Below are 14627 nucleotides of genomic sequence, written 5' to 3' on the forward strand. Positions count from 1 at the left end.
TAAGATTCAGTATCAGAGTCAGTCTGATCAGGTAGGACATAGATCACCTCCCAGAAGCCAAAAGCAAAGGCCAGACTTGCCTTTGGCTCAGGCCAGCATTCTAGTACACTGGGACAAGTATTCATTTTCAGGGGTAGAATTAAGAAGGATCCTTATGTATGGTCATCTCATTAAATTTTCAAATCAACCCTGAAAAATAACATTTTTTCATTTTGCGCCTGAGCAAACAGGCCCAGAAACAAGATTGTAGAGCGGGGGTCCAGCCGTTTCCCTGCCCCAAAGCCAAGCCCTGCACCAGACAGCACCAGGCAGCCATTCCAGGCACAGCCCCAGGGACATGGTCTGCATCATGTTCTCGGGGGTGGCTCTCTACAGGCGCCCCAGTGCAGCACGCGTGTCCCAGCCACCCACAAACACATGCTGTCTGAACAGACAGTGTGCATGCTGTATCCATGGGGCCTCTGGAAAGTCCCTTTCACTCTTGTTGGGCATGAAATCTGGAGCGGGGGCCACACATTGCCTCCCTCCAGAGCGAGTTAAAGGCCCAAGAAGATGCCCTACCCGAGTCCCCTGTTTTATAACACCGGGCACAGTTGCCTTATCTCCTCATCTTAGTGTATTGGATCATCACTGGAATTCTTCCTGCTCTTTTTTCCCTTCCCAGGCTGCTGTGCAGGACAGACTGAATGAGCAAGAGGGCGTACCCAGTGTTTTCAACCCCCCTCCATCTCGACCCCTGCAGGTGAACACCGCCGACCACAGGATCTACAGCTACGTGGTCTCAAGACCACAGCCAAGGGCAAGTTGTTTCCTAACGGGAACTTCCCCTTTTATTCTTAAGTCCGTTCACTTGGTTACACTGATCTGTGTGTGATGGAGTGGAAGAAATACTCAGAATGTATAGCTAGACCTGGTGCCTTGGTAGATTTGTTGGGTTGTTTATTTTCCTTGATTCTTCAATGAATTGATACAGTAACTACCCATTTTGGGGGCGGGGGCATCCGTTGCCAGTTATTTGAAGCATTTTCTGCACCTTCATCATGATATCTTTTCGTGGAATAATTGACAGTGTTTTTAAATGTTGTCTCTAAGGAGTTGTTGGGGGTATTCTGAAGGGGAAGGGCAGACTGCTGTAGCAGTTGTGTGCACCCTATATGCCTAGGGGCTCCCAGTTTGTTTTCGGCTGGGCTCAGTGTTTGGAGCCCTGAGGTCAGCCCTGAGGCTCCAGAGCTCCCTGCCCGACACTGGGAGGGTCCAGGTTAACACAGCGTGATGTGTGAGGAAGGCTCTGTGTACTGGGCGGAGCTCTCCACGTATACTAGTTAATAGCAGCAGCAGTAGTCAGTGTTGTTAAAACAATAGTTAGTGTTATTACTAAGATTAGCAGCTATATAGAGATTTAAAACTGTGGCAAATGTAATTTTCAGTTGTACACAGATATCCAAGGTAGTAATAGTGGTGATCTTCCTTGCTGTTTCTGTGTGCCGCATTTGCGTGTGTAAGCCTAAAAAAGGGGAGACTGTGATTCTGGAGGAGAACTTGCAGTTGAGCTTGACCACTGATACAAGTAGCTGCAGGAAAAAATGTTGAAGCAGATTTAGTACGAAAACTGTGATAAAAGAAAAATATGACAGTGTCAGAGGAAATGAGAGGAAAGGTGGCAGGTCATTGGCCAGGAAGAGGGGACGACGTTGCAGAGAGAGACGTCTGGGGAAGGGCAGAACGGGGTGAAAAGTGGGACTGGCCGTTTTGTAAGGCGATAGGGAATGAGTGAATCGTGTTTACCTTCGCTTTTCAATTTCAGGGGCTGCTCGGATGGGGTTATTACTTGATAATGCTGCCATTCCGGTTCACCTATTACACGATACTGGATATATTTAGGTACGTACCTCTGTGCTTCTGTGGTGGCAGCAGCAGGTAGATGTGCAGCCGAAGCAAGCAGAGCAGGGCAGGTGCTCTCGGCGTGACTCACCAGTCTGTCACTGGGCCGAGGACTCGTCCTCACCAGCCTTTTTAAATAGCATGGGCATGGTTTAAATTATTCAGACAAAGCCACAAATGTGAAATTAGATTGTTTTAAAGTAGTCTTGCGTGTCATTTTCAAGAGTCAGTTTACCTACATTTTCTTGTCACCTCAGCATTTAGGTGATCCTCACACCCTTGCTTTCTAACCACCATTATCTGTGAGCCTCCCCCTCCTCGTAACCTCAACCCTGAACCGTCTGTAACTCCACCTGACTGCTGATAATCCCAGCTGAGTCTCCTATTCTGAGATTATTCTCTTTCCCCAGATTCTTTCACGAACTTCACCTCCCATATAGGGGGACGTTGCTATATGACCCCCTCTGTCCAGGTGACCCACGGCTGCTGATGGTGGAGCCTTTCCATGTGCACAGACACCCCTGCTTCACACCTTCACCTTCCTTCCCGCTTCCTTCATGTGCCATGTAGAGAGATCAGCACTGGGCGCTGCAGAGGGGTCAGTTGTCCAGGGTTCCAGATTGCTGGCACGTCAGGCTTGGGGTGTCTGGTCTAGAGCTGAGTAGTAGATGATCCCTTTTCAGGGGACCTAAAATGTTTATGAGAATCCAGGCCAACAGATACAGCTAAAATCTGTGGTCTGGCCTGGCCCACAGGGCAGCCTGCACCGCCCTCAGATGTGGAAGGGCCTTTGCCTCGCTATAGGGAGCGGAGGCCTGAGAGGCAAGGGCCCAGCAGCTGCAGAAGCGCAGGGTAAGACCGGCACCCCGTGCCTCGGCCACTGGGTGTGGCTGGAGCTGCTCGCTCAGCGGCTTCTTGCTTCAGCAGAGTCCTGACCTGTCTGCAGTTAACTAGTAGGTCCTCTCTCCCTCCCTGTTTCATTTAAGAACGGACACATAAAAACCTTCAAAATCCCCATGAAGACTGAGTTGACCTGTCACCCCCCCACCCCCAGTTTTTGTTTTGTTTTTTAAGTTGATTGTCCTGAATTATTTAGGCCAGGGAATACATTGTAGTGAGGAACAAAAAAGTTAAAGCCTTAACCATTCATTCATCAAAATGAAACTTAAAGGCTAGAAAGATAATCCTTAAAATGCCTAACTTGAAAGAAGGTTATCAAACATTCATCTTCCAAAGGGTTTCTACCCACATACACAGCTTCGTTTGTAATTAGAGCTGTTGGGGTGACAGTGCTTAACAAGACGTGTAAGTTTCAGGTGCACCATTCTGTGACCCGTTGTCTGTGCGCTCCCCATCCACAGTTTAGACTCCGTTCCTCGCTGTTCATTTGCCCCTACACCGATTCTCGCATTTGCTTTTCATTTGCTCTGGAATGTTTGTGCCAACCAGTTTGATTTGGTTAGTCAGGAGAAATTCCAGGTGAAGTTGAATACACGCAGGGAGCTGGAGGGCACGGGAGTCGGGATTGGCTCGAGATTTGATAAGGCCTGTGTCACAGTTCAGTCACCTCAGGTGTGTGGGTGTTGCTTGTCCTCCTGGGGGGAAAGTACGCGTGGCGTGTGCTGCTCATTCTAGTGCAGCTATCCTCCAGGCGCATGCTCAGTGCACACAGCACAGCGACGGGACAGTGGCTGCCGGGCCCCAGGCCTGCCGGCCGTGCAGCCCCAAGCAGAACTTACTTGCCGTTTGAAAGAGCAAGTAAGTCATGTCTGCAAGTTGGGTCTCAAGTTCCCATCAGTAATTGGAATAGTTTGGGCAAGTGCCCTAAAAATTCAAAATTCCAGGAGATGGAGGGGGAGAGGCAAGTAGGAAGACCAAGAGACAGTTCTGTCCTGGCCAGCACCATCCAGCAGGACTTCCGAGATGGAGGAAACGTTCTGTCACTGAACCCCCAGTGTGGCAGTCAGCAACCACGTGTGGCTGCTGGGCACTTAGTGTGACTGCAGTGACTGACTTCTTCATTGTGCTGTATTTGATTAATCTAAATGCATGCAGCCCCTCATCTCCCATATTAGACAGCGTCGGTCCAGAGAGTCTGGAACACAGCTTGGCCTCGGAGCGTTTCGGATACTGTGTCTAACCTTCCCGAGTCTGCTGACTTAAGTGTTTGTGCAGAAAGCGCTCAGGACTGGTCTAGGCCAGTGTTGAAACTGATAACCCTCGTAGTTCACATTCTTCTTGAATAGGAGATGGAGCAACACTTGCTGCTGGGCAGCTCCGAGCCGGGCTGTCCTCGCAGGTGTGATGGTCCGCCCCCCTGCTGCCATGCCGGGACGGGGATCTCTGCAGACGGGCCGCTCCGTGTGCACTACAGTAAGCCGATTCACGTGACCTTTATTCCTTCCTCCCCAGGTTTGCTCTTCGTTTTATACGGCCCGACCCTCGCAGCCGGGTCACTGACCCCGTTGGGGACATTGTTTCATTTATGCACTCTTTTGAAGAGAAATATGGGAGGGCACACCCTGTCTTCTACCAGGGAACGTACAGCCAGGTCAGTGCCACAAACGACGGAGATGCCTTTTGTTGACACGACTCTGTCCACAGGGAGAGGGTAGCCCCGCCCTGATCGCGTTATTCTTGCCCGAGAAACCCTCAGTGGCTTTTCCCTGCCTGCACAGAGGCCCTTTCTGCACGCCTCCTTTCAAGATCTGCCCTGTGTCACTCATCTCCCCAGTGCCTGGTGTGCCAGCCAAGCCATTTCCTGAACAGATCTCTACTTTCCCCTCTGCCTTTGCTTCGGCCGTGCCCTCCACCTGCAGTGCTGCCCTCCCACTTCTGCTTGTTGGAGTCTTACCCATCCTTCAGCAGCTCCCATCACTCCCTCCGTACGCTCTTTCCTAACTGCTGTGCCCCCCCTGGCCTGCCTTGCAGTTCACAACAGCAGTCTTTCCCTTTTGTGCTCTCAGAGCGTTGACTTTACTCTTACAGTAACGTCCTGTTCTTCCCCGTGTATCAGCCGTTTGTGTCCCCTCCCCTGCGCCAGGCGGGAAGACCCTTGAAGGCAGAGCCTGAAGTCTCTCCTTTGACCCTCATAGCTGACTGAGGGCATCACAGGCCGTAGACTCAGGGCAGTGCGTCTCATTAGCCCACGCCACCCGACTTTTCACTCGTCATCTCGGGGTGAAAGTGAAGGTTCTCTGGGTGTTGAGCACGTGTCCGGTTTGTTGGAGAAAATGCAGGAATAACGCTGAGGGCACAGGCCAGGGGGTGGTTGTATTCTGTAGCTGCCAGGGTTCCCGACTCTAGCGAGAGAAAGAGAAAAATGCTCACTCTCACTTCTTGGTTTGATTCTCTCCTGTCTGCTTTTTCTCGCGGGCACTCTCCCGCACTGGCTGCTCCCACCCCACTCGACAAGTATGAAGCACCTACTGTGTGCCAGGCATTGTGCTCAGGGTCAGGGAAGCTGAATGGGACAGGCACCTCTCGTGCCCTCTCTTGCTGCAATGCTGAAGGCAGGCCACCGTTGGCCATTCGGGAAGTCTTAGTGGAGTGGAGTGGGGCTCAGGATTACGCAGGCGCGCACACAGGATCTTGGACGCTACAGCCTTGACTTTGGAGATCCCTCCACCCTGCTTGGTGTGTGGCCTGGGTCATCTTCACAGCATTTCTTTTCCTTTACGAGGCTGTCAAAGCTGTAAAGTGGCAGAACTCTGCCTCCTTTCTCACGCGGTCAGACACTCCCATTTCCATCTTCCTTTACACCGGGAACAGCTGACTCTGGTCTGTCGGGACCTTTGTCTGTCAGGCTGTCTGCTCTCAGGTGCCTGCTATGATTTAAACCCTAACAACACTAAACTGTTCTCGTTAAAGCGTGCTGCTCTGGGCTTTGACGGGGAGGTGAGCCCCATGGGTATGAAGCTGGGACCCAACTCTGGTGTCTGGCTCACCATTTTTCCTCATTTCTCCTTTGTTCCTCAATGTGCCTGTTAGGCCCCTTAGCCTAGTTAAACGCCCAGTGGTCACCGTTATGGTCTTGTGTGTCCTGCAGGCACTTAACGACGCCAAGCGGGAGCTCCGCTTTCTCTTGGTTTACCTCCACGGGGACGACCACCAGGACTCCGATGGCTTCTGTCGGTGAGTGGGCCGGCCGCGCTCTGCCTCTCTGCCTCAGTCCCTCCCTTGCCGGTTGGGGGTTCGAGGTCAGCAGGCCCTGCTCACGGCCTTTCCATCCCTCCCTGCAGCAACACCCTCTGTGCCCCCGAAGTGATCTCTCTCATCAACACCAGGATGCTCTTCTGGGCGTGCTCCACAAACAAGCCCGAGGGATACAGGGGTAAGTGGCGGCTCTCTTCCTCATGGTGTGGTGGTTGGGGTGTCTTTGGAATAATCTGGAAAGACTTGCCAATTACCTCATGCTGGGTCTGCGGCACACAGTGCTGGCTGCTATCTGCACATTGTCTCTTTTCGCCCTCTCCGCAGTCCCGAGCCACCCAGTGGTCCTGCCTCCACTTGGTGGCGTGGGAAACAGGCTCAGAGAGTTCAGGCCCCAGGTCACCACTTAGCAGGTGCTGGGACCAGCTCGGGTCTTTCAGACTCTGGCCCATTCTGTGTCTGTCTATTTATTTGTAATTAAAAATGTTTTTTCACTTATAGTTGACATTTAATATTATATTAGTTTTAGGTATGCAGCACAGTGGTGAGACATGCACATGACTTGTGATCCCCAATCAGTCTTGTCCCACCTGGCACCGTACAGTTACTAAAATTGGCTGTGCTCCCTGTGCTGTGCTCTGCACCCCGTGAGTGCTGTACAGCTGCTGACTTGGACCTCGTGATCCCCACACTTTGTTCATCGCAGCCCCCAACCTAGCTCATTCCTTACAGTTAACCACTGCCAGAGCCTGTTTTAGTTTCAGAAACACCCCATCCTGGCCAGCAGCTTGCCTTTCATCTTAATGGGCTTTTACTGAAGGTTTGTTAAAGGTTTATTAGGTTTATCACCACCGGTAATTTTAATGGAGCTTCTTGCACAACGCCCAGTTGTTTGAGACCTTGATAGGAATTCAGAAAGTTTGGCTCTTGGCCGATAATAACTCTCCCCAGAGGTGTGTAGTGTGAGAGTCAGTGTGCGACACAAAGGCTCCCCGGGAGGGAAGCGCAGTCACTTTGCAGCTGCTTCTGCTCAGCAGCTTCCGAGTGTATATACCAGGCCACCAGTGGCCGGGCTGGGTCCCGAAAACCAAAGCTGCGGCAGAGGTTCTGCCTGGTGGTGAGTTAGTCCCTGCAGCACTACACTTGCACTTCCGATATGGCTTTGGGGTGGTGGGTGGAGGACAGAAGGAGACTAAGGATATATATATATTTTTTTAAGATTTTATTTATTTATCTTTAGAGGGGAAGGGAAGGAGAGAGGGAGAGAAACATCAATGTATGGTTGCCTTTCGTGCGTCCCCTGCTGGGAACTGGCCTGCAACCCAGGCATGTGCCCCGACTGGGAGTTGAACCGCGATTGTCTGGTTCGCAGGCCCGCGCTCAATCCACTGAGCTACACCAGCCAGGGCAGAGACTAAGGATATTTTTTACAGAAATCTATAAAATCTCTTCTTTCAAACTTTAGGAAAATCATAAGTAAAAGTTTGTTGTGGTAAAGTCTTGGTTATTTAGAAGGCCTGCTTTTTTTTTAGGATTTTATTTATTTAGCTTTAGAGGGGAAGGGGAGAGAGGGAGAGAAATATCAATGTATGGTTGCCTCCCATGCGCCCCCTGCTGGGAACTGGCCTGCAACCCAGGCATGTGCCCTGACTGGGAATCGAACTGCAAGCATTTAGTTTGCAAGCCCACGCGCAATCCACTGAGCTGTGCCAGCCAGGGCTGCTTTTTAAAAAAATTTTTATTTATTTATTTATTTTTAAAGAAGGGAAGGGAGGGAGAAAGAGAGGGAAACATCAGTGTGTGGTTGCTTCTTGTGCACCCCCTACTGGGGACCTGGTTCACAACCCATGCATGTGCCCTGACTGTAAATTGAACCCATGATAGGCTGGCGCTCAGTCCACTGAGCCACACCAGCCAGGGAGAAGACCTGCTTTCTAAATAAATGCCTTTGAAACCGAAAAGCTAGCTCTTTTTGTTGTTGTTGTTGTTGTTGGCTAAAAGAAGACCTGGTAAAAGGTGGGGCCAGGATGAGAGCGGAAGAAGACGGGGGGCGGGGGGGGGTGGCGCTGGAGGTCAGTACCAGCGGCATAAGGCTGAGACTCACGGCCTCGTACCCTGTTGGCTAGGCCCCTTACACAGCGAAGGGCTGTCCTGAGCGGTGGCCAGAGTCTTGCCGAACCTTTCCTACCCATCGAATAGACATTGTCCTTGAACTCCACGGCCTTCCCTAGCACCATCATGACAACTGCCCCCCCACTGGAAAAGCCCCTTCTGTTCTATTGTCATTACCTGGGAGCATGGACACAGATGTGTAAGATCAGCAGCAGTGACAGAAGATTAAGAGACTAATCAGAAAAGAGGCAGAGGAGAAATGACACCTCCCTCTGTCCCAGCTGGGGTCAAAGCAGTTCTTTCTCGCTTGTGGTGGAAAGTCAGAGACTTGACCTGTTTTTCCCAAAGTCCTGCCTTTGACCGGTCGGGTCTTTTCCTGACAGTTTCACAGGCTTTACGGGAGAACACCTACCCGTTCCTGGCCATGATCATGCTGAAGGACCGAAGGATGACTGTGGTGGGGCGGCTGGAAGGCCTCATTCAGCCCGACGACCTCATTAACCAGCTGACGTTTATCATGGATGCAAACCAGACCTACCTGGTGTCCGAGCGCCTGGAAAGGTACGGGGCGTCCTCTCTGTCCGAGAGACCAGCTGGCCTGGGGCTCCACAGTCATGGCTTTTCTCTCTTGGGCAACTTTAAAAGCCCTTGTCCATTTAGTGTTAAAATGTTTATATATTTTGACATAAATAACTCCATCTGACTCTCATTCTTAGCAATATGAATCAAAATACAGAGAGGGTTCTGTGCTCAAGAATGAATATATATATATGTATATGTTTACGTGTGTGTGTAGTCATTTAGAATGAGCCTTGATAAGAAGAGCTGAAATGTAAAAACTGAGGAATGATTGTAACTCTTCTCCCCAATACGTAAGTAATGTACATTAATGGTGGAAAATTTCATAGAAAAGAAATTTAAAATCACCCATAATCCTACCACCACTTTTAACATTCTGTTATCTTTTCTTTTAATTACATAGACATGTCCAGGTCGTGTGGCTCAGTTGATTGGAGCATCGTCCAGTAAACTGAAAGGTTGCGGGTTCAATTCCCAGTCAGGGCACATGCCTGGGTTGCAAGTGCAGTCCCCAGACGGGACGCCTACAGGAGGCAGCTGACGTTTCTCTCTCACATCGATGTTTCTCTTTCTCCCTCTCTCTCAAATCAATAAACATATCCTTAGGTGCAGATTAAAAAAAGACAATACAAAAATTAAATAGCCTTGGTGGTGTGGCTCAGCGAATTGAGTGCCAGCCCGTAAACCTAGAGGTTGCTGGTTCGATTCCCAGTCAGGGCACATGCCTGAGTTGCAGACCAGGTTCCCAGTTGGGGGCATGTGAGAGGCAACCGATCAGTCTCTCTTCCACATCGATGTCTCTCCCCTCTCCTTCCCCCCCCCCCAAATAAATAGAAGAAATTTTAAAGGATTGTTTTTAATTTTATTTATTTATTTTTAGAGAGGGGGGAAGGGAGGGAGAAAGGGAGAGAAACATCAGTGTGTTGTTGCCTCCATGTGCCCCCTACGGGGGACCTGGCCTACAACCCAGGCGTGTGCCCTGACTGGGAATCAAACCAGCAATCCTTTGGTTTACACGCCCGCATTCAATCTGCTAAGCTACACCAGCCAGGACTAAATAAATAGAAATTTAAAAAATGTAAGCTCTTTAAAAAATAGTGATATTAACTATATAGGCGCATACACTCCTACGTACATAATTTTTTTTTTAGATTTTATTTTTAGAGAGAGGGGAGGAGAGGGAGAAAGAGGGAGAGAGATGTGTGAGAGAAACATCAGTTGGTTGTCTCTCACACTCCCCCAACAGAGGGCCAGGTACACAACCCAGGCATGTGCCCTGACTGGGAATCGAACCAGCGACCTTTCAGTTTGTAGAACACCCGATCCACCCAGCCAGCCAGGGCTGTACACAATTGTTTTGGAAAAAAAATAGGAAATACAGAAAAATGTTAGTTTTTCTCTGGTTGGTGGAACTCTGAATAAGAAGTTTTTACATTTTTCAAATCTTCTAAGGTGTGGGTGGCATTTGGTTTTATGAAAGCAACATACACAAAAATGTAGTAGCCCAAAGGGTTATTTTTCTGTAAAATATGATCTGATGATCATGCTATAACAATAATAATGTTTCTTTTGTTAGAGTTAGAATTTGGGAAAAAGTTTGATTTCAACAACGAAGTTAGAAGGGAAGGAAAACCTTACCATTTCCTTTTCTGTCACTTAAACTGGGAGAAGAGAGGACTGGGCCCAGCTCTGCCGCACTCCACTCCAGAGCCCGCCCTCCAGGGCGTGGGGGCCGCTCCTCTGCCTGGACTGCCTGGCCCCCAAACCCCAGACCTCTGGGTCTGAGGAACCCAGAGCTCACTCAGACCGCCCTTCTTTCCTGTGCTTCCCGTCTGTCTGCAGGGAGGAGCGGAACCAGACCCAGGTGCTGCGGCAGCAGCAGGACGAGGCCTACCTGGCCTCCCTCAGGGCCGACCAGGAGAAGGAGAGAAAGAAGCGGGAGGAGCGCGAGCAGAAGCGGCGGGAGGAGGAGGAGGTGAAGCAGCAGAAGCTGGCGGAGGAGAGGCGGCGGCGGGTAATGCGCCTGTCTCTACTCCTGACCACTCCCAAACAGGTCCTTTTGTTCCCTTTTTTTTTTCTAACCCTCACCCGAGGATATCTTTATTGACGGGGCACCGGGAGAGAAACCGTGATGTTAGAAACGTCAACTGTTGTCTTCCATACGCGCCCCTACTGGGGACTGAACCTGCAGCCCAGGTACTTGCCCCACCCCAGAACTGAACTGGTCTGGTGACCTTTCGGTTTGTAGGATGGTGCCTGAGCCACACCAGCCAGGGCTGTATTTACTACATTTTCGTTAAACTATTTTAAAGTTTTAATAAAAAAATTACAACAGTGAATAAAAGGCAAGACAGGTGGTCCGTTTCGTGAAAAGTAAGTCTAGGTAATCAACAGTTCACAGTGCTGTTCATTCACAGCAGCGATTTCTGACTCTTCATTCTTAGTAGCAGGGTCGGCCCACTCGGCATGGCATTCGCGGTCTCCTTCGTGACGTGTTAGCACCTGGTCGGAGCAGTGTCCTGCCATTCCCTTTATTCCAAACAGAGAGCTACCCCAGTGCAGTCGATAAGTAGTGCGTGTGATGCAGTGACAGTGCTTCGAACTCGCTCGTTCCTGATTCTTGCCAACACATTTCTCTCAAGAGCATTAGTGTCTTAGTTACTGTTTTTGGACCACACAATGACCTGCAGGGTGTTTGTGTGTCCTGTTTCCCTTTCAGAGCCGCAGCCTCATTTTTGCTTTATGTTTCCACAGAATTTGCAGGAGGAAAAGGAAAGGAAGTTGGAGTGCTTGCCCCCTGAGCCTTCCCCTGATGACCCTGACAGTGTCAAGATCATTTTCAAATTACCTAATGATTCTCGAGTAGAGAGGCGGTTCCACTTCTCACAGTCGCTAACAGTAAGGACCGCTGCAGTGGCGTGGCCATGGGTGTGAAGTCCGGCCTGTAGACTTGGGGGCTTCCAAGGAGTTGCTGGCGGGTGGTTGGTGCGCCTGCTGCTCTGAGGTGCTGGGGGGGAAGGGGGGTGGGCTGAGAAGAGGGTAGGTGCCCTCCGTTCAGCTGCCGACTGCACATTGGCAAGGGCTCCTTTCATCATGTTTGAGCTCAGCTAAGAGGTGCCTCACCAAGAAGTCCCACAAAGACAGTGTGTAGGAGGCGACAGGCTCCCAGCAGAGCCCACCGCTGTGTCTGAGAGCTCTGTCTCCACCAACCCAGGGGCTGGGGTTGCGCGTCTGAGCACGAGAGCACTCGTAGTTGGCACGCTGCCGTCACCCTCCTTCTCTGCACATGGCGGCCGTGGGAAGCTCCACTCTGTGGGCCTTCCTTGTAAATCTGGCATCCACAGCTAAATAGAGCTTGTTCCACGAGGAAGGGTTCGGAGCAGGCACCCTTCCTGTTAGTAATTATCTCACAGAACAGGGGTGGAATTCTTCTCCCGGAGCTCCTGGATGTGCTGCGTTGCTTGTCTGTCTGATCTGTAAGCCCTGGTGTCCTGTCTGTGACTCAGGTGTGATGAGTGCTCTGTTGTAATGGGATCAACGTTGGGAGGAAGTTCGTGCATAAGATGTTCAGCACATGCCTGGCTCATCATAACTCAAATGCTGACTTATTTTTGGTATTTATAACTGAAGAGAAGTTCCTCTCTATATTGAGAGTTGATTTTCCAGATTTATAGCTGCAATAAATTCTGCTATTTCCCTGATCACTGGAAAAGGTCAGGAGTCAATCGCGTACTGGGCATGAGGATGCCCGGTAGTCGAGTGAGGCTTGCTGCCACACTTGGTGCGTCTCCGTGTGGAACTGGAGAGGCCTGGGCGAGCTGCAGTCTTCCCCAGGGTGGTGGACAGCCTGTCTGTAGAACAGAAGTCTAATCGGCCCTCCGATAACGTGGAACGGAAGATGTCCGATTAGAGAGCAGTGGAGACGTGTCAGAAAGCCACAGAAGTTGGCTTGAGTGGGCATCTTCCGACCTCATCTGGAACCATCTGAACATTAAAACAATGAGTGCAACGTGACAACCTACCTAACAGAACAGGAAACCGTGACTCAGCAGTATAGAAGTAACTAGGAAGTTGGAGGAGCAGTCTCCATAGTTTCAAAGTGCCTTCCTGCAAAGTCCTCGTCAGTGACAAAGGGGACAGAATAGCCTCCACTTTGAAGTGGTCAGCGTAGATCATGGACCCAGGTAACCGGTCCCCTGCATCCCCTGCGTAGGGTACACTGAGGGAGCGCACGCCACTTCCATAACGCCTCTGCCGAAGACGTGCCACTGAGGCTGAAACGTGGTGGAATAGCGCCTGCAGCCTTCACAAGTGTCAAGTCGGGAAAGAAAGTCGGGAGAGACTGCGGGTTTGCTGCAGCCTGAAGCAGAGAGATGTGGCAACTCAGTGCAACACTCTAAACTGCATTGCTTTGCTATGAGAGGCAGCTGGCGAGACTCAAACTGGGCCTGAGTGGCTGTTGGATCTGTTACAGAGCCTGCCTCGCAGGGCTGGGGTGCGGCCACGTGGGACGGCAGTCCGGGCACCTGGCTGGGTGGGAGAAAGGGAAAGCCCCTGCGTCCTGTGCTTCTCTGTAACTGGTTATTGCTGAGGGCAGGTTTTTAGCTTTGTACGAGACCGGTTATGGACGGGGAAACAGACACACCCGTTCAGGGCAGGACTAAATAGATCTCTGAAAAGAGCTGCCCCGCAAGTCTCCTCCACGACGGCTGCTTGTCTGCAGGGTGTTGGGTGGCGTGGCGTTGCATGCATGCCTGTCTAGCATTTTTTCACTGCCCTTTGTTTTCTGTGTGGCCTCCACAGGTCATCCACGACTTCTTATTCTCCTTGAAAGAAAGCCCTGAAAAGTTTCAGATCGAAGCCAACTTCCCGCGGCGGGTGCTGCCCTGCATCCCTTCGGAGGAGCGGCCCAACCCCCCCACGCTGCAGGAGGCCGGACTCAGCCACACAGAAGTCCTCTTTGTTCAGGACCTCACAGACGAGTGACACTTTCTCTTCCTGTCCCTCCCACCTCAACTCCTAAAAGAATGGGGGGGACAAGAGATATTATTATTATTAAATACAATATTTTTTTTAATGACTGCTGCATTCTAAAGGAAGGATCAGAAACCGCGAGGGCAGCGACGAGCGCTCCAGCCGGCGCCCACCTCCCCCTCCTGCCTCTGCACCGCACACCTGCCCCTGGGAGAAGGCTCCACCGCCAGCCCCGCCGGCGTCCCAGCGGGGAAGGGGACGTTCCACTGGTTCTCACTCATTCTTGCTTTTATGGAAAATAAAAGTGACAAACCTCCATCAACCAGCTACTGCAGCATCTCCTAAGGACTTGCTTCTCCGGGCTCCAGGGAAGAGAAGGTGCGGAGCAGAGGTGTTCCATGAACTTCCCACAACTTATGAATAACTTTTACATTGTTTTCTGTTGCTTTGTAATGACCAAAGGAATGAGGCTGACATAGGTGTATTTTCTTCCTTTACTTGATAAAGAGCCAATTCTTAAACCCATGACATCATTTCATGCCCTTGGCTCCTTAGCCCACAAGAGTGTGATACAGGTGCCTGGGCCGGTGTGTTTATTTCTGCCGTTGCCCCTCGAGTTCTCGGAGAGGGCGTTCTTTTTGGTCCAACTCTTGCTCTCCCTCCTTGTCACCAGTGCACCCCACTTGGAGCGTTGGGGAGGAAGTCTGGGTTAGCAGCCCGGCAAAGGCTGTGTGCAGGTGCACCCACGTGTGCAGTGTGAATGCGCACACTCACTGTACACGCGACTGCTGCTGTTCCTTGGGATTTGTGCTGGGTGGTCACACAGGGTCTGAACCAAAGGGTGGCAGGTCTTCCTTCCTCCTGTGACTTGTGCGTGCCGCTCTGGCCAGCCCTGGGCTCCCCTGAAGTGCCCAGTGTGGGGCCGGGGT

At 51.0% G+C, this 14627-nt stretch overlaps 1 protein-coding gene across 4 annotated transcripts in view; it reads left to right on the top strand.

Moving 5' to 3' along the window:
* The window catches only part of FAF2 (Fas associated factor family member 2), a 49712-nt gene extending 35489 nt beyond the window's left edge, over positions 1–14223 (top strand). Inside the window, exons 3-11 of one of the 4 annotated variants that reach the window (XM_053663413.1) lie at positions 665–799; positions 1805–1881; positions 4128–4254; positions 5930–6015; positions 6123–6214; positions 8529–8706; positions 10567–10777; positions 11479–11622; positions 13528–14223. In XM_053663413.1, coding sequence (XP_053519388.1) covers positions 665–799; positions 1805–1881; positions 4128–4254; positions 5930–6015; positions 6123–6214; positions 8529–8706; positions 10567–10777; positions 11479–11622; positions 13528–13710 — 1233 coding nt within the window. In that variant the 3' untranslated portion in view covers positions 13711–14223. Of the gene's footprint in view, positions 1–664; positions 800–1804; positions 1882–4127; positions 4255–4293; positions 4433–5929; positions 6016–6122; positions 6215–8528; positions 8707–10566; positions 10778–11478; positions 11623–13527 lie in introns of all 4 variants that reach the window. The other 3 variants (XM_037164010.2, XM_037164011.2, XM_037164012.2) reach the window with 3 other exon arrangements.
* The last annotated feature ends 404 nt before the right edge of the window (positions 14224–14627 follow it).

This window comes from Artibeus jamaicensis, unplaced genomic scaffold (genome assembly GCF_021234435.1).
Source record: "Artibeus jamaicensis isolate MK-2021 breed Jamaican fruit bat unplaced genomic scaffold, CSHL_Jam_final contig_1085, whole genome shotgun sequence".
Taxonomy (NCBI): Eukaryota; Metazoa; Chordata; class Mammalia; order Chiroptera; family Phyllostomidae; genus Artibeus; species Artibeus jamaicensis.